Genomic DNA, 19,755 nt, shown 5'->3' on the forward strand with positions numbered 1-19,755 from the left:
ACATGAATTGAGGCACACATACCTGGGCTATCCATGTGATGTAAAAGAAAACATGGTCACCAGACTACTGCTCCGTGACCAATTTCAGAATCCATTCCATATGCTTTTGGCAAGGACAGAGTTCAACACAGTCACTCTGAATGGTCTTTGTAACAGCCACATTTGTTCTGACACCTTTCTGATTTTTTTTTAAAACTGTTACAGTAGTTTTAAAGTGCTACAGTAGCTCATCTGTTGGACTGGACCATACATGACATTTCCTTTTTTGGACCACTGCAGACCAGGGACACGATTCAAGGGTTTTCAGTCCAAGCCAGGCAACAAACCTTCACAACTGGGTCCTTAATAAGGTTATTCTCATCATTCTAGTTGTCCATTTTTCCTTCAAATGTTAACTTTCTGCCTCATATCTCCACCGACAGGTACCATGATAACGTAATGATCAGTTGTTCACTTCTCCTGTCAGTGGTAATTATGTTCTTTGTTTTTTGCCTTTTTAAACCAACCTGTTCATTTTTACTTTTAAATCTTTAGATCAGCTTAAGTCAGTAAAACTGCTCCTAATTACATCAGGAAGCTTTGTCCACATCATAAAGTCTTAGCTGCAGTTTTCCAACTCTGAATACTTCAGATGTATTAGAAATAAGCCAAATTGGAGGCAAACTTTATTTAAAAGCACCAAAAAAAATCCTTGACTTGAATACATTACCTTAAATATGCACATCATACTGTATACATGAAGCCTTTTGAGACATAAATTTGAGGGAACTAATAAGGCCAGAAACTTACAGGAGACTGATGTAAGGTAACAGAACCATGGTGCACTCACCACAATACTGGCAGGTAAGAGTGGTGGTGACGGGTAAAAGAGCTGGGCTCTGGATAGCTTTGAAGTGGTACGTTGGTGGTTGAGTTCTTCCTTCTTTAGAGCAGGTTGTTTATTGTTGTGCTTCAATGCATCATACTGTGAGGGGTTCCTAACAAAATTGATTACAATTGAACAATGGCACAGTAATAACAAAATACAGCACACAGCAAGAAAAGCTACGGCAGAATCATCGCCTGCCTTCCTACCACTTTATAAATAAGATATGATGGGAAAGGGTTTACTTTCATTAATTTCATTGAAATACATGTGTACACACACATACACACACACATATATACACACACACACACACACACATATATAATATCTATGTTTGTTTGTGTGTGTGTATGTGTGTCTGTGTGTGCATGTGTGTGTGTGTGTGTGTGTAGGGGAGGGAAACTGACTAAAATGAATATTGTTTTGAAAGGGTTTAAGACTTGAACAGGAAGCCCTGAACATTCAACTAATAACTTATATTAGTAAGACTACTCACAACCTAGAGAACACCAGTGAAAAGAAGACAACTGTGTGTTGCACACTTCCTTCAATTATTAGGAGTTAAATCACATCAGCTGAAGATTTATAAGGAGGCGAAATCCTTATAAGATTGTTGGTTAGTTATCAAAATGTACGTGGAAAACCACAGTATGGGATATGGACTCATTTAGCATTTAAAAATACAATTTACTTAATGTATACAAAGAACTTTTATACTGTTGTAAAATGGACACACACAAGGGCATGTTGCCTATTGTTTCTCATTGCTTTCATTACATTAGTAGTATTATAGTTTTTTTTTTGGTGTGTGTTGTCATATGAGGCCCTAAACTGTCCTTATATTTAAAACTTAGGTTTTAAATATAGTTTCAAAAACATGTTGCTGACGACAGATAAGCAGTGACTACATTTTCCAGGTTATATTCTGCAGAGGGTTTACAATTTAGATATTTTTATTGAACATTTTCTTCAAATGAGCATGACTGGTCTTGTTCTTTCTTGCTTTCCATTTAACACTTACATCCAAAAAGGTGGATTTACTCTTTTACTTTTTGTAAAACTCAGTAAAAACAAAGATAAGTCCCGTCACAATCCTCTCAAGACCAGATGAATAAATACACAAAGTGAAGCATAGCAGTCTTGAAGTGTCTCCCACAAAGCAGCCCCCTGACAGATACCTTCTCTCTATTGTTTACTGTGTCTCTGTGACAGCTTGGTGATATCTAAATAATGCAGAGTTGGCCTGTCGATTCTCATTAATACAATAAAATATCTTAAAGTAACACACTGTCCTGCATGGCCCCCTCCTTTCACTTTTACCCCCAAATCACTGCCACATTACCAGGCTGAAGTCCCAGATACTACCACTCCAGACCACCATGAGGAAAAAGGGAAAAGGGAGCTTTTCGGTTCATTTTCTCTTGTTCCTAGGATTGTCAATAAATGATTTGTTTCAGCTCTTTCCTTGTGTCTCCAAATTCCAAAGGCATGGTAGAGCTTTTAAGAGGAACAGTCTGCTTGAGGAGGCTTTAAAGGAGTTTCCTCAGAAGGTGTCTCAGTGATCCCAGTATCTCCGCTGTCTTGTCCATTGCTCAGGGACAACTTCTCCAGAGCTGAGGGGTGGACACAGATCGATATGAAATTAGCAGTATGTTATTTACATCAACCAAGAAGCATCCCTCATCACCACACCACTCGGTATGCTTGCTTTAATCTGCAGCTCAAGGTGGAGGGGGCTCTTTTAAGAACTTTATTATGAGTAACCTTTATCGATGATAATACTCCTGGTCAAAGTAATCCCTCACATTTCTCACATTACAAGTACATTTGGAAGGCTACATTTTAAAACATTATTTTCATGGAAAAACATCATGCATCCAAGATCATTACAATGAATACTTCTGTCCACCTTAAAATTACAAGATGAATAGCTCCCCCTACTGGGAATACCATACCTATAAAAAAGTACTCATCTTGTCAGCCACTCCAGAATCTAGTTTTCTTTCAAACTGTGTACTGGTCTTGGTCAAACTGGTCTTGCTGGAAAATAAATCTTCTCCCAAGTCTGGGATCTCTTGCAGACTGAACTGGATTTCCTATATTGTTCTAAATTCTTTTGACCCTCTATGAGCTGTCAAGGGCCTGCTATCAAGAAGCAGTACAACAGCATTATGCTATCACCACCATGCGTCACTGGGGGGATAGTGTTTTTGTGGTAATGTGTCTACTCTTATGGACAAAAATCTCAATTTTGGTCTCACTGGACCAACGAATTGTCTTTCAAATTGAGATGGGAGTCTCAAACAAGTTTGTGAGGACGGCCTGGTGTAGGCAGATTTACATATGTGTCGTGTTCCTTGATTGTTTTTTTTTTTATTGTTTTTTTTTGTATCAATCCTCTGACTCATACTTAAGTAAACCGTTCTGAGCTACTTGGAGTGTTTTGTCTTCAGGGGGTAATTGCACCCAGGAACACTCATTAATCAGTGTCATACTATAGACACTTGAGACACATTCAGTTTCACTAACTCTAGACACCAAATAGCTCAACCTCTGTTGAATTAGGTCGGTCACTGCAATTACTTATTTCACATGCCAAACTACATTGACTATAATTTTCGAAATGCAATCACAGAGGAAAACATCCACTGACATACTTGTCATAAGCACTGTATGAGGAGGACACATGAGCAAGCTGCCACAGAAATGTACTAACTATTTATTTATTTATTGCAAGCCAAGCATGGAGCTGACAGTGAGTTGTTGTTGTGTCTCTTCTAACTTTTGCTGGTTTGTTAAATAAAAAATGTAGCCCCTCTGGAGGCTTTTTGAAAAGCATTTTAGTCTGGAATGACCTTCTTAAAAAAAAAAAAGAGAGCTTGAGAGAGAGAGTGAGAGAGAGCATTATTACTCGTAGAGTGGTCTAGGTCAGGATTATACTTATTATACTATACAATGATGGGAAAAAGTTTTTGAACACCCTTAAAATTTTACACAATCTCAAATATTATCATATTTGTGGAAAAAAACTTTTTTGTGTTTCAAAAGGTGTAGCTGCATTAGACAGTCACAGACAAATTATTTTTATTTATTGCTGTTTGTTGACTTTGATACAGACAATGTTTAGAACTGACATATTGAAATTGTCAAGAATTTAGTTTTGTTAGTTTTTCTTGTAAACAAGAAACTACCGTATTTTCCGCACTATAAGGCGCACCTTCAATGAATGGCCTATTTTAAAACTTTGTTCATATATAAGGCGCACCGCATTATAAGGTGCATAGAATAGACGCCACAGTAGAGGCTGGGGTTACGTTATGCATCCATTAGATGTAGCTGCGCTAAAGGGAATGTCAACAAAACAGTCAGATAGGCCAGTCAAACTTTATTAATAGATTACAAACCAGCGTTCTGACAACTCCGTTCACTCATCTCGCTTTGTTCCCTCGGAAACTCTGTTTAGTCTTCTTTACTTGGCGCAGGTCATCTTGTTGCTTCCTCCACTTCCGCACCATTGATTCGTTAATGTTAAATTCTCTCGCTGCTGCTCTATTCCCGTGTTCTACTGCGTGACTGATCACCTTGAGTTTAAACTCTGCGTCGTGAGCGTGTCTCTTAATAGAAGCCATTTTGGGGTCTTTACATAAACACACAAATGGAAATGAAACGGCACGCCTCACGCAGTCATATATCCCAGCATGCACCGCGCGCTTCTTCTTCTACGGGGGAAAATGAAGTCGGCGGCTGCTTACCGTGGTTGCGAGACCTGTTGTGGCTCAATATTGGTCCATATATAAGGCGCACCGGATTGTAAGGCGCACTGTCAGCTTTTGAGAAAATTGGAGGTTTTTAGGTGCGCCTTATAGTGCGGAAAATACGGTAGTTTCTTGTTTACAAGAAAAACTAACAAAACTAAATTCTTGACAATTTCAATATGTCAGTTCTAAACATTGTCTGTATCAAAGTCAACAAACAGCAATATGTTCAAAACTGAACAAAATCCTGACTGGCATGTTCCCCACGACCCTTTCACACTGTTGAGCAGTAATCTTGTTCCATTCTTCTTGAATTACTACTTTTAATTCTTCTAAAATCTTTGGCTCAATGTGCCACCATAGACAGTGAGATGACCAACACCAGCATCACTCATTCATCCCCAAACCATGATACTGCCTCCACCATTTTGACAGTAGGTACTGTACATGCTGGAGATAATGCTTCACCTGGCCTTCTGCGTACCCTCACATTAGCGGGAGGAAGATAAAGCTGGAAACTGGACTCATCTGACCACAGAATCTTCTTCAAATTCCTGACTGTCCAGTTCTTGTGTGCTTGGACCCCGGCGTAACCTCTGTCTCTCATCGATCAGGGGCTTCTTGACAGTTTTGCAGGACCTTAAGCTGTGATCTAAAAGTCGACCAGAGTAGATCCAACTGCTAAAGGACTGCATCTGCACTTCACGATCTGGCTGCAGCTGTACCCTTTGTGGCTGACAATATCTATTTTCAGGCGTGTTTCCCGCGTTAGGTTCCTCATTATAGCCATTTTTGTCTCTGAAGAACTTTCAAATGTACTGGCTTTATATAGACACGAAGCACGGCAACAGGAAAATGTGTCTTTTGATAAAAAGCACGGCCTTCATTAGCGGATCACTGGTACCAAAATGACCCGATACTCAAAATTTCTTATATATTTTTATGGAACTAATCAAAGTTTTTAATGGTTATTTTAGGATTTGTTTAGTATTTTGTCTGTGACTGTTCTAAAAGAAATTGCACTTGAAGACCTAAGACCTATTCCATCACTGTATGTATGTCCTCAGTGGAAAGCAGACAGCATACAGGTCTCAGATTAATTCCAAGCAGACTCTGGTGCAGCTTGTTCATGGTCAACAAAAAAAATTGCTTGACACAAAAATGTGCTTGGTGCATTACTCCAAATATAAGTGTATCCAAATAAAAGTGTATATATATTTTTTCACTTTTTCGCTGACTATATTTCCTCTCATCTCTGCGCAATAATGCTACTGGACACTGAATTCCCCACAGTTTGGCTTCACGGATAGTTAACATTGACCATAAATTAATAATTCATAAACTGAAAACATGAATAAGAAGCAATAAATAGTGCATGATTTGCATTATGTACTGTACTTTTCCACATGGCTCATGATTATGCTGATGATGCTATATAGTTTGGTTACAAAAACTCACACCCCATAGCCTAATAGGCCTGCTAGGAATAAATCTTTAATCCTAATAATAATATCCAAACAACAAAGTGTTCAATTCTATTCTTAAGTAGCTGAGAGTCCTGTCAACTTACCCTGAAGTGATGCTGAGCTGTTGCTAGGCGGTGCAGTACTGCTATCGTCCAGTTCATCCAGGTAGAGACGGTAGCGGTGACCGCTGTCATCCTCATACTCCACATTTTCGTCATCACTGTCGACCTCTGGAGCCACGTATACCACCTCAAACTCAATCTGTCCCCGCTGATACAAACACGGAAAATTAGCTCTTGAGGATACAGTCTGATGGTGCCGTTATGTGTGCGTGTGCTTGTCTTACCTGCTGTGAGAGAATGGTTACAGCCTCCTTGTGTTTGGCATCTCGCAAATTAATACTGTTGACAGCAAGGATGGCATCTCCAACATGCAGACCTCCACATCTGTCTGCTGGCTGGCCAGGATGGATCTCTGAAATCAGGATCGGGACGCCATGCTCCTTACCACCCTGGAGAGAACAGAGAACATATTTATTTATTTTTTTATTAAGAAAGAGCCATGACAACAAATTTATGGAGAAGTAGTAGATTGTTGAGTGAAAACAGATTTGATGCTTTGTTCTAAGGTGACTTATTTCTATGTACATTATGTATCCGTACAGCTCTATTTTTATTTAACTTTATTTTATATAGTACTTATTCTTATGTTTTTACATTTCCACTACTTATTCTAGGAGCTACTGCCCAAAATTTCATTATGTCCTCACATAAGGACAATAAATGATTTGTGATTGATTGTTTGTCTTAGCTAGCTGCTTAGAGGACTTATGGTCCGAGACTTGATAAGGTAATTAAACACTTTTTATCTGATGCTATGCACACTTAATCTTTGTGGAATTGTTACTAGGATACCAATCCTGCCATCCATTCACAAAAGACTTTGCAGCACAACATGAAGTTAGGCATGAGGAGTAATAATACTGTGACAATTACTGTGACTTTTTACCGTAATGGAGATTCCTAGGCCTTCATGATCTTCCTTGACCAGCGATACCTTTCTGATAGGGCCTACACCCTGGGTTTTCTTCAACATGTCTGGGTCCTGCAATCATATTAATAATTAAAATCTAGGGGTAGTCAAAACCACAGGGAACAATGTTGACAGCTTTGGAGGTTTACACTCACATGTCCCACAGGAGAAGGAATAGGTTTCTTAGGGTCACTGCGACCTCTACATGCTCGGATGACGGTCTTATGGCGGTGAAGGTGAATCTCTGCCTCCAGTTGATTCCACAGCTTGTCGTGTGCGGGCCCCTTCATATCACGACCCAGCAACTGGATCTGCTGAACCCTAGAAGATAAACCAGATGATTCTATTATCAATTCAAAGACTAGAATGTATAAATAGAAAGAAGGCCCATAGTGTATAGAAAGAAAGGTCAGAGAGTATGGATAGAAAGAACATTTATAATATGTATGTGTGCATGTCTATATATAAGTTTAGAATGTATAAATATAAAGTTTATCATGTACAGATACAAAGTTTAGTAAGTAGTAATAGACAGTTTAGAAAGAAAGTTTAAAATATATATATATTGTTGACACAATATATAAATATTGCGTCAACTGTTACAACTGTGTCTAAATAGAAGAAAAAAAACAGAAATACTGAAAACAATTCTCTAGACGTCAGTGCCAGAAAAATGCTTGGATGATATTAACACTGTATTGTGCTGCTACTCATATTGCCCTTCTGTTTTTTTTTTTTTTTTGGATCCTTCCCTACTATTAACTTCTGATTTATCTTATTCACTTGTGGTGATGTTGGTGATTTGTTATTTGTTGGTCTGCTTTGTGGTGAGCCACCTTCATTATGAAGCTGAAATCTCACTCAGACGGAGAATTTGTGTAGGAGTGTCATTGTGGCACTTCAGAGCCACTAGTGCTGGATAAAGACTGTGCAGGAATCCCATCCTACTAATTTGTCTGTAGTTACTGTAAGTGGTGAATAGGTTTCTAACTATTCCAGAAACTTGACAAATACTGGTTATAATGTTATTAGTTAATATTATTTCTTAATATATCTTCTAAGCAAACCTCAAATTAAACCTAGAGGGGTTGTGAGCATTGACTTCTTACCTGCCAGCCAGTTCCTTGTCCAAGTATTTGGCAGCCAGTCTGGCCCCATACACTTCTGCCTGGAGGACTGCCATGTGCCTGCGAAGGGCCTCATTTTCTTTCTTATATAGTCTCACTTCTGTATCCAGTCTTGCTTCTGCTAATTTCTCCTTCTTACTGGCCTCCAGCTCCTGCTCCTATAAAACGCATATCCCATGTTAACACCACACGGATCACTATAAAGTAATTAGAGTGTCGTAATGCTGTTGCAACAGAAAGCTTACGGGAAGTGGTTCCCACAACACTTACAATTTATTAAGTGTATTTATTGTATATGGGAATGTACATTATGTCAAAATAATAAATTACAATTTACACTGTCTCTATCATAGAGAGATAGAGACAGAGAGATGGCGAACCAGAAAAGATGACCTAATAACTGCTCTCCTCTGTCTTAAATTGTTTTTTAGAACATCTAAGCCCTTTTCAAACATGAGATCAACAGTGAGGGAAGTCACGTTGCACGTTGTTTGCACAGTATTTGTGGGGGTTTGGTTGCTGAAACCTGATGTCAGGAGGATGCTGAGGAAACCACAGTCCTTAAAGTGGTAAACCAGATGGCTGGCACCCTGTGGATTTAGCAGAAAGGCAATTTTTGGACCTCGGAGGTAGATGTGCCAGAAACTGAAGTTCAGGGCAGGAAAGGTTGAACAGGCAGAAGGTGGAAAGTCAGCAGGTTAGAGTTCAGTAGTGATGGCTAATCCTGGGTCAGTTATAAAGTCGAAGTGAGAAAGATGAACGGAGTCTGGAGCAAACCGGAAATCAACCAGTCCGCCAGCCCACTCTGGAAAATGTTGTGTAACCAGCTAACTCTAGGGTTAGAAAGATATCGGCCAACACTTAGTACTGGAGATATAGTGGTGGAAAAAAGTTTTCGGACACCCTTAAAATTTTACACAATCTCAAATATTATCATGAAATATTTGTGGAAATGTTTTTGTGTTTCAAAAGGTTGGGCTGCATTAGACAGACTCAAACAAATACAAATTATATTAATTTTGTTTATTGTTTACAAGAAAAACTAACAAAACTAAATTCTTAGCAGTTTCAATATGTCAGTTCTTCTGACAGATAATGTGTTCAAAATTGAACAAAAACACACATATATATATATATCATCCAATTAATATTTAGTACTCCTGCCTACTAGCGCTCACCGGACTCTATTCCTGGCTGGCATGTTCCCCACGAGCCGTTCACACTGTTGAGGGGTAATCTAGTCCCATTCTTCTTGAATTACTGCTTTAAATTCTTCTAAATTCTTTAGTTTGTGCTTTGTAACAGACCTTTTGGTAATCCTCCACAGGTTTCAATGGGGCTCATGTCCGGGGATTGAGCTGGTCACTCTAAGACCTGGATACTGTGCTCCTGCAGCCAAGTTCTACTGACCCTGGATGTGTGGCAAGGGACATTATCTTGTTGAAACATCCAGTTCCGTCCTTGACGGAAAAGTGCATGTGCTGAAGGGAGCATGTTTAATGTGCCATCACAGACAGTGAGATGACCAACCAGCTCAAACCATGATACTGCCTTCACCATTTTTGACAGTAGGTACTGTACATGCTGGAGATAATGATTCTCCTGGGATTCTGTGTAGCCTCACATTAGCAGGAGTGTGTGCTTGGTATTGATCAGGGGCTTCTTCTTGACAGCCTTAAGGACCTAAAGCCATGATATAAATGTCGCCCATGTACAGGGCAGGTGGAACATTGGACACCAGTTTGGTTTGACCACTGCTGTTGGAGCTCCTGTGATGTCTTTCGGTAGTTTTCCGTACACATGAGCATCAGGATGTGGTAATTTCTTGCTGAAGAAACCCTTGGACGCCTAGATATTGGTTTGTCTTCCAAGTTGTTGGCTCGTCTGCAGAATGGATCCAACTGCTGAGGGATTGCATCTGACCTTCCTGGCCATCTGGCAGCAGCTGTACCCTTCCTGGCTGAGAATCTTTATCTTCAGGCGTGTTTCCTGCGTTAGGTTCCTTGTTATAGCTATTTTTGTCTTTTAAATGTACTGACTTTAGTACAAAGCACAGCAACAGAAAAATGCATGCATTGTTTGGTATTTTGTCTGTGAATGTACTAAAAGAAATTGCACTTGAAGACCTAAGAGTGATTCTTAATACAACATTTCACAAATGCATGGGGTGTCTGAAAACTTTTTTCCACCACTGTATGTTCAATTCTAAAGATACAAAAATGGCAGATGTTTAATAAAATCAAGTCAAATGAACTTTTCTAGCCCTTTATGGAAAGGATTTTGTCATCAGATGACTCTGGTGCTGAAAAAACATTGCTGACAAACTCAGTGGGCAGTAGGTATCTATTTTCTTCTGTCTATAAAGAGCTTGATGGGATGTGAAGGTTCTCAGTCCTCCAGGTCATGGTGTATCCACAAATGGACAAGTCAAGTTGCCTTTCTTTAGCATCTGGATATCATGACATACATGCCATAAGAACCAGACTACAATTAAAATTGTGAGTTTGCGATGTGTTGCACAATAGTGTGAGTCACCGTTTAGTTGTCCACTATGGACATTTATGTTTAAGGAAAAAATCTATATTCAAGGGAAAAAATCCATTTTCTGCACTGCATGTATTTTTGTGTATATATGGACTTACCACATCTTCCAATGTAGGTGCAGGCTTTAGGGGGAAAGAAGCAAATGAAGAACAGAAAGAAGTCAGAAGTTAGATTAGAGAAATTCATTCAGGCAAGAAAGATTGTTAGTGAGTAACACTGAATACCTACAAGTGGGGAAAAATGCAAAAGGGCAAGTGTGGGGGTTACCTTACCACAGTGCCTATAAAAACGTACTCACTGCTGAAAAATTTTCCCAGTTTTATTGCTTTTAAAAATTGAATCATGATAAAAATAAATGCAGATTTCTACAATGTACTATGAAAAAAATATAAATATAAAGTGTAAAAGAAGCAACAGTGTACGTATTCAAACCCCATAAAGTGACTAACCCAATTCAAGAAAGGTCCAGCCAATTGGTGCCATTTGTCTCAAAATTAGTGAAAAAGAGATCATCTCCTTTGTCACACATGACTGGCATTTATCAGCCTCTGTAGCACTATTAAAAATTGTTCTTCATTTTCTTTATCCAATTTGTCACTTTGAGTTTTTGCATGTAAGAAATATTAACTGCACTCCTAGCATGAAGATAAGTACAGGATGTATTGCATCTGTTAAAGACAGGAATTCCTTTGAGGCTTTGAGGCTATTTAGTGCACAAAAAGTGAAGCGAGGTGTGTTAGTGAGTTGCAGATGTAAAAAATAAGATTTATTCAGTGTGGTCCAACTTGGTATTACTGAAATTCAGTAGCTTATGTTGATTGCACTTGGACATATACCTGCAGTTTTTTATTGGTAAAAAGTTGCTTATACACACTTAGCTCTACTTCATTTTATAGGTCCATATGTGCAGGAACAAACTGCTCACAACTTGAAAGTGCACTGAAAAGTATCACTGTTGAGAAAGCCAGCAATCTAGTCAAGATTTCCGTTGAGTTCTTCCGTTGATGTAGAATACTTTAAGTACTTTAAGTAGGTGGAAAAGTGCAATGGCAACTGATGACCAACCAACAGTGCGATTAAAACTTAGGTCAGAATGCTGCAAAGTGTGTTTTGGGGATTTAATTGAATATCCACATATTCCCGTGTCTACTGCCAAAAGCATTTTGAGAGGAATTTGTAATCCAGAATTTGTAGTGTGCAAGCACAAGAACACCAAAATGAAGGCATGACAGTGATTTTTTAGGCCATAGGACCTACCAAAAAGAAGTTTTACACAAAAAATGTGCATCGTGTTCCCCCTGGTTTACAACTGTGCAATGGAAAAACAAACTCAGCATTACATTTCAATGCATGCACTGTGGTAGGGAAAAAAAATAGTCCAACATGAGAACATAGACTGTAGAAAAAAATGGACAAAGCATCTCCACCACTTCCCACTGGTCAAACTGATGCTAGAATTCCAAAGCTATAGGCAGCACCATCTTGTAGTTGGAGAAGTACTGTCTGAGAGTGGGTCCACATTATCCACTAGACTTACCGATGTTTTCATTTGGACAATACTGTGCTCTGCTCTAACTTCACCAGTTACAAAAAACTGTTAGATTATACAGAGTACTTATTTCTTTTTTCCTACTCTCACCATCCTACAAGATCACACAAAGTGGTTGACATAGCAACTGTTAATCATCATGATGTGATGTGTGTTTTTATAGTGTCTAATAACTAAAACAAAACTTATCAGACAAATACACACCTGACCACTTATCAGCATTATACTAACTACCTAAAATGACAGAAACCATCTTTAAAAAATGATTTGACTGTGTAAAGTGCACTTTGTGCTGTTTTAATTTGTTTTAATTTGGCCCATCCACTAACACGGAGGTGGATCTTACAACCTATACTGAAGTCACCACCAGAGGGAGCTCCATATGCTCTGGCTTCACTGTGGAAAAGCTGTCATGGTGTCCACTTATTATATAGTCTATGACCAATGCTGTGATCAAACTTAGTTCCCAAAGTTCATATAGCTTTGGAAAGATCATGTTACAAATAACAACTTCCGTATTTTTAAAAGTTAGATTAAAAACTCAATACTAGTAGTATGCTTAGTAGTGGTTAGCGCTGATGCCTCCCAGCGAGAAGGTCAGGGTTCGAGTCTAGCTCGGGCCTTTCTGGGTGGAGTTTGTATGTTCTCCCTCTGGCTTCCTCTCACCTCCAAAGACATAATTGTTAGGCTAATTGGTGACTCTAAATTGACCCTAGGTGTGGGTGTGAGTGCGAATGGTTGTATGTCTCAGTGTTATCCCTGCGATAGGCTGGCGACTTGTCCAGGGTGTACCCCGCCTCTCATCCGATGGCAGCTGGGATAGGCTCCAGCAACCCTAGTGCAGGATGAGTAGTAGTAGTAGCAGTAGTACTTTAATGTGTGGTGAGTGCAACGCGCTGGAGAGATCGTCTGTTTATCTAGTAGTATTTACTATAGTTAAAAGAGAACTAACGACTGTTTGCAGTCATTACCTACCAGTCTATCTTTAATGGTGTCAGAGTCCTCAGCTTGGCCTTGCTTGACATGAAACTGAAGCTGGAGTGCGTGGAGCTGCAGGAGCAGGTCATGGACCTCTCTCTCAGCCACTGCCCGCTCAGCTTTAGCCTCAGTCAACTCAGAACGCAGGTCCACCAACTGAGCCTGGTGAGGAGAGAGGGATGAATGGAGGGAAAGATGTTGTTGGGGAAAAGAGTCAAGAGGCAGATATGTCAAGACAGTGGCTTTAGAATACACAAAATAATCCAAGCAGGATTCAGGAGGCTACCACTTTCATACTCACCTTGTAGCGATTTCAAACAAACTACATATTTCTGTTGTCACTATTATTCACCAGAACACTAGATATACACTAGAGATATTACATTTGACTGTTGATTTGTTCTTCATTGAAGAAGCCAAGACCTTCTATTGCAGACATAAAGAAAAATGTGGAAACAAAAGTGCAGCTTAAAAATAGCACCTTAAAATGCCGCTCAGAATTGTCAAACTTTCTGCATAAAATTTACTCAAAACATCAGTGGACTTTCACACAAATCTTCATAACAGACAATGAGAACCCAATCACACAAATTATGCTTTTGTGCCAATATTACACATATGTAATACATAAGTAAGTAAACCTCATCTTTCAAGGTTAAATTACAGTCCATGTGTTCAGAGGTGTTTCCAATCAGTGTTTCCTCAGTAAAAGAGTTGGTGATGCTCATCAGGCTGGAAAACCATTTTGATTTGAGATGGACTGACAAAAAAACGGAGATTTAAGATGACTATTAACCTCCACAGGAGTGGTTGACTAACAAAGATAACTCGAAAAACATAATGCATAATAATCTGAGAGGTCACAAAGCAACCTAGGTGAAGTCAAATAAAGACCTCTCTCACATGAATCCACCACCAACAGAACACTGAACAACCATGGTGTGCATGGCAGAATGGCATGGACAAAGCTACTGTTCTGCAAAAAGAATACTTCTGCCCATCTACAGTTTGTTAAACAAGTGGACAAGCCAAAAGATTGTTGGGAAAATTGTTTTGTGGATGAATGAGACCAAAGTAGAATTATTTGGTTTAAATAAGAGGCGACATGTCTGAAGACAAAACAACACTGCATTCCAGCATTAGAACCTCATCCAGCGCATGAAACATCCTTGTTTGGGCCTGTATGGTTGCATCTGGCCTAGGACGGTTGGTCATTATTGATAGAACAATGAATTCTAAATTATTAAATGAATTCTAAAAGAAAATGTCAGGACATCTTCTACAAACACATGTTCTACAAACGAATGGTTAAAGAACAAAATGAATATTTTGGAATGGCCAAGTCATAGTGATGACCTTAATCCAGAAGAAATGTTGTGGAAGGACCTGAAGCAAACAGCTGATGATTGGAAACACACCAACATCTCAGAACTGAAGTGGTTTTGTTACTTTTGCACAAAACAGATTTGAGCAAATTCATTCAAGATCATTTAACTAAAAAATAAAAAATAAATATAATAATACAAAAACGTTATTTTTCCATTTTCATTTGTTTGATTAGGCTCTTCTTGTCTACTGTCAGGGCTTGCGTGAAAATCAATTGATGTTTACAGGAATTAATTTATTTATTTTGTGAGTGCAAACTATGCGATTACAGAAACTGATTCCAGATTTATCATCACACTTTCACAAATTATTCAGCTTCTACATGCAAACAGTGTTTGCACAGTTTATGTAAATAGAGCCAGGAAAAACCATTACACCACGCAGGATTAGAATTATGTTGCCACATGTTCAGAAAGAGATTCTTGACAAGATTTCCTTCCTTTCCTTTCCTAGATTAATGAACACAGCTAAAATCACCAGATAATGGAGCCTGGTTCTCTATGTTTATTGGGATGTTTCATTCAACTAAAAGGTTGAGTAAAAATAATGTTTCAGACAGAGATTCATGGTCTTGGAATTCAATAAACACAGAGCAGAACAAATTAAAAATGATTTCAATATGCTCTCAGAGGATTGCTTGACCATGACAGAAAAACAAAAAAAAATGACTTAACCAATATTAGAAGGATCGATAAAACTGTCGTAGTGACACCAGATGCATTATACCGGCCTACTGACCTGTAATGCAACGACTATCATTACCAACGGTTTTCTGCATCTGTGCTCCTGTTTATCCTTATAACCATATCTTTATGAGTCTACAATTCATTTTCATTAACTTTTCATTTGTTATTTTTAGTTATTTGTAGGCAGCCCAGAACCCACCAACCTGCCCTGTGTTTTCTGCCAACAATTATCTATTCCTTTCTGAAAGTCATGCATAATTCTCAGAAGTGCTTATAACCATAACCCTCATAAATGACAGTCACCTCATCTGTAGGGTAATCATGTTTTTTTTTTTTTTGTTTTGTTTTGTTTTTTAATTAACACTGTATACTGACTAAGATGTTCTACAATTAATATGCTTAATGCTGGCACTATCTGATCTTTTTTTCCCCATCATCAACCTCCTATGTATCAACACAGTATCTTGTAAACTTGCCTGTATCATATTTATATGCATCTTGTCTGCTTTATCCAGATATATGAATTTATCTTCCTGCTTCTGCTCCTGTTTTGTTCTTACATATGACTTCTGCTCAGGGTTTCTTCCTGTTAAAAGGGTAGTTATTCCTCGTCACTTAGTGTTTGCTCTGGGGATTCCAGGCTTTTGGTTCCATCAAGTGTCTTGAGACAATTTGGACAGTCACTGGCGCTCTATAAATAAAACTGAACTGACAATAAAGTGTTGTTGAGTATAACACTGGGTGATCTGCAGAAGACTCAATTATAACTCTGTTGTCAAGCCTGATATGGGAAGAGAATATTCTATTCTCATATTCTAGCATTTTACTTCAGTTGCAGATCCATAAAAATAAGGGATATCCTGATCTGTATCAGGAGATCAGACTCTGGGCTGACTAAAGCATTTCTAAAATGATGAGATCATATCAGTATCAGGCTCCAGCCAAGCCTGATCTTTTGCAATTACTTATTTTAGGTCTGCCATGAACCAAAATAAGGTCCATGTATCATCAACACATCTTCTTCCTCTTGCTAGTGTCATAGCTGCCAAAAATCAAAGAAGGAAGCCCGTGTCTGTCAAACAGCAGTTTATTAAAAATGCAATGTGGACGTTTAATAGAAGAGAAAAGTTTCCTTGAGGCGAGGTAAATGCAAAAAATATTCCAAAAGCAGATTTTAACACGGTGTCCTTGACATTCTGAAACCCCTGTCAAGTTAACACAATCTAGAAGAGCTGCCTGGCTTATCAAGAGGTGCCATCAAGAATATCGTGACTGCTAATTAAGTGGCTATCATATGATCTAGAAACATGCAGCCAAACTGAAGTTAGCCAGTAGTACTCCATGGAACAGAGCTGGGTGCTGATTGTCCTAATTTTACGAGGCACAAGGACACACACACTGATAAAAAGACAGTCTGGAACCAATGAACCTCAGTAAGGAATGTGATTTTTGCTTTGCTAAGTCTTTCCTACAGCTGTCTTCCGTCGTGGTTTGCTTTTAAATTTGTTTTCACTAAATGAAATGCATGATTTGTTGCACTGAGATCAGGAGAATCACTCAAGAAGATTTTACTGAATGGAAATCTTGTCATTTTGTTGTTGTTATGCTCGCCAGTGTGTTTTTTTTTCTCAGAATCGACCAGACTGTTTATTTGCAGGATGCAAATGTCACACCTGGAATCAACTCCTAACCTGTCCGCGAGACTGTCATTGTTTGGAGGCACATATTAAAGTACTGTAATTCCTAAAACTTTGCACAGCTTTGTATGTGTATATGAAAACCCTCAAATAAAAGCTGAATCTGAACTTTAATAATACGCTCATTGTTTTTAAACTGTCATTTGAATAAACCATAGTGAAACATCATGATATTAAAGTCTGTGTTGATTATAAACAAATCCATTTGTGCAAAGTAAAATGATCTCGACCATGTTGCCACACAGACAGAAAGTAGTAATAGAGTATTGCACACTTCCAAAAAAAAAAAACAAAAAAAAAAACACAATGTTTCTAAAGAAATCTGCAAGAGCTGAATATTGTGGAAATAGTGGCATGACTCACATTTCCTACCATAAGCCAGCTCAACAGTAGTGACATACCGGGTTTAACTGACAGTAAGATCGAACAAGGCGTTCTTCGGTCACGGCAGAAGCTTCCGTGCTGATCCCGCAGAACTCGATATGTAACGTTAACCACATAATACACAAGAGACACTAACCTCCAGTTTGTGATTGAGCTGGAAAACCGTCTGGGTTTTGTGACAGAGCTGAGCGAAACAGGAGCTTAAACTGGTCATCTTCTGCCGCCCCTCGTACGTAATATCAACTTGATCTGGGTCTATTTCTCCGAGCAGTAGGTCCACGTCCACGAAGGCCTTATCAAATTCCTTCTCCAGAACTTCCAGCCATCGAAACATGGACATGCCAGGGCCGAGGCCTGAGTTCTGGCCCGATGGGGAGCATCCAGCAGAAGCGGACATGGTTAACGTTAGAGCACAACAGAGCCCTGCTAACTTTAAGTCAGTCCCTCTTCTGGTCAGCACTACGCAACACCAAGGCCGAAATAAGGTTCAAGGTGGGACGGCTACACTGCGAAGTGTAGATATTGGGTATAAATGAGATAAATTACGTTTTCTAGTAGTTGTGAGAAGCACTTCCTGATCAGGAAGTCCCACATCAGATTTACGATTTCATCCGTGGCGCAACTATTACAGTCTGACAGCGGAACACAGGCAGTGAAAAGCAATCGATCGCAGAACGAATTCAACTGATGTGGATTTTTTATGTTATTAACAAACATTATACATACAATTTCCTCACAAACATATTACAATACTAATACAATGAAAATACGCCACCACTTTAAGACGTCGTCTTAAAGTAAAACAAATAAATAAAAGGGAAGAGAAACAAAACAGACGAAAAATAAACAGACGGGCTTATTAAATATGGCGAATATGGCACAGGGAAATATACTGCTACATTATCCAAGAGAAACGGCCATTTATCACGGGCTTTAGGGAGATTGTGAATTTGGCTTATACAATCGTTACAGTTAAGTCAGTTCTTTAATTGGGGAGTCGCAGCTAAAATTATTGTCAGAGGCAAAATTGCACAACAAAAGGTGCACCAAATGCACCAAAGAGACGGAATGCCCGCCGCCGTTAAACCAGAAGAAAAAGAAGCGCAATGTAACAAAACCTCTCATCTAGTAGCTGGTGCTGTACCACCCTCTGGATGTCTATGCAGTGCAAATCCTTTAATAAGAAAAGATTTCTATTTGTATCTCATATATATATATAACCACAAGCACTACTCTGAGAGGTTGAAACAAGGCAGAATCAGAAAAACCCTTTATTTATCCCAGAGGGGGCAATTAGGAGGGCAAAGAGTGTTACATAAAATTAAAGCGCAAGAGGATATATACACAAAAGTGGGTGGGCAAAAGCAGCATATTGTGTGAAATGGCAAGCATGCTGCCAGTAACAAAAAGAGTGAGATGAATCGTGGTAAATATGAAATAAATATAAAAAGCAAAATGTAAAATTGCAGATTCAGTACAGCAAAAAAATAATGTGAAGCATGGATTACATGAAGAGTGACATTGTAATATTGCATATGCGGACGCAGTCACATTGCACAAATGTAAATCTTAAGTTATTTTAACACCCTTGGAGTTCAGAGAATGACGCTGGGAACAAAGGTTGCTCTCCTCCTCTGGGTCTTACAGGCCAAATAGTGAACCTGCGACCAGATGGCAGCCACTCAAATGCTGGGAACAGAGTGTGCGTTGAGTCATTTAGAAATTTGGATCCATCCATGGATGGAATGGATCCATGCTTTCATGTAAACTGGAAAAACTCAGAACAGCCAAATTTTTCAAATCTTCTATTGTCCAGGAATGGTGAGCCCATGCAAATTGTTGTATCACTGTCCTTTTTATCAGCTCAAACAAGTCAGGCCCTTCTCCTTTGACCACTGGCATCAACAAGCCATTATCACCCAGAGAACTGCCTCTCACTGGACAGTCTCTCTTTTTCACACCATTCTCTGTAAACCCTGGAGATGGTTGTGCATCAAATTCCCACTGGACCAGCAGTTTGTGAAATATTCAGACCAGCCTGTCGGGTTGTTGTGAACCAGCTTCATGGATAGCATCTCATCACATTCTTGAGCGATTGTTTAGTATCAATGGCAAAAAGCACAATAAAAATCATTTCCTGTAGCAAAACACAAGTTATACTGTAATGTAGAGTCAGGTTTCCGTTCTTGTATTTGAGACAGGAGAAGCACTTCTTTTTACTGCTGTGGTAGAGGAGCTTTCTGCTGAACATCAAAGGTAAGAAAGGGGCATCTACGTCAGTGG

At 39.0% G+C, this 19,755-nt stretch overlaps 1 protein-coding gene across 2 annotated transcripts; it reads right to left on the reverse strand.

Annotated features, from left to right (window-relative positions):
• Positions 1–1,803: 1,803 nt before the first annotated feature.
• gopc (golgi-associated PDZ and coiled-coil motif containing) lies at positions 1,804–18,105 on the reverse strand. 2 transcript variants are annotated; one of them, XM_047574078.1, is made up of 9 exons: positions 17,609–18,105; positions 13,317–13,481; positions 10,891–10,914; positions 8,231–8,406; positions 7,277–7,442; positions 7,098–7,193; positions 6,436–6,600; positions 6,194–6,359; positions 1,804–2,481 (listed from the first exon to the last, which is right to left on the reverse strand). In XM_047574078.1, the coding sequence occupies exons 1-9, from the start codon at positions 17,867–17,869 to the stop codon at positions 2,369–2,371; spliced, it is 1,332 nt and encodes a 443-aa protein (XP_047430034.1). In that variant the 5' UTR covers positions 17,870–18,105; the 3' UTR covers positions 1,804–2,368. The 2 variants fall into 2 exon arrangements, with proteins under 2 accessions (XP_047430034.1, XP_047430035.1); XM_047574079.1 differs by lacking the exon at positions 10,891–10,914 and having other exon boundaries at positions 17,609–18,104.
• Positions 18,106–19,755: the final 1,650 nt, after the last annotated feature.

The sequence above is a fragment of the Mugil cephalus genome, chromosome 21, assembly GCF_022458985.1.
Source record: "Mugil cephalus isolate CIBA_MC_2020 chromosome 21, CIBA_Mcephalus_1.1, whole genome shotgun sequence".
NCBI lineage: Eukaryota > Metazoa > Chordata > Actinopteri > Mugiliformes > Mugilidae > Mugil > Mugil cephalus.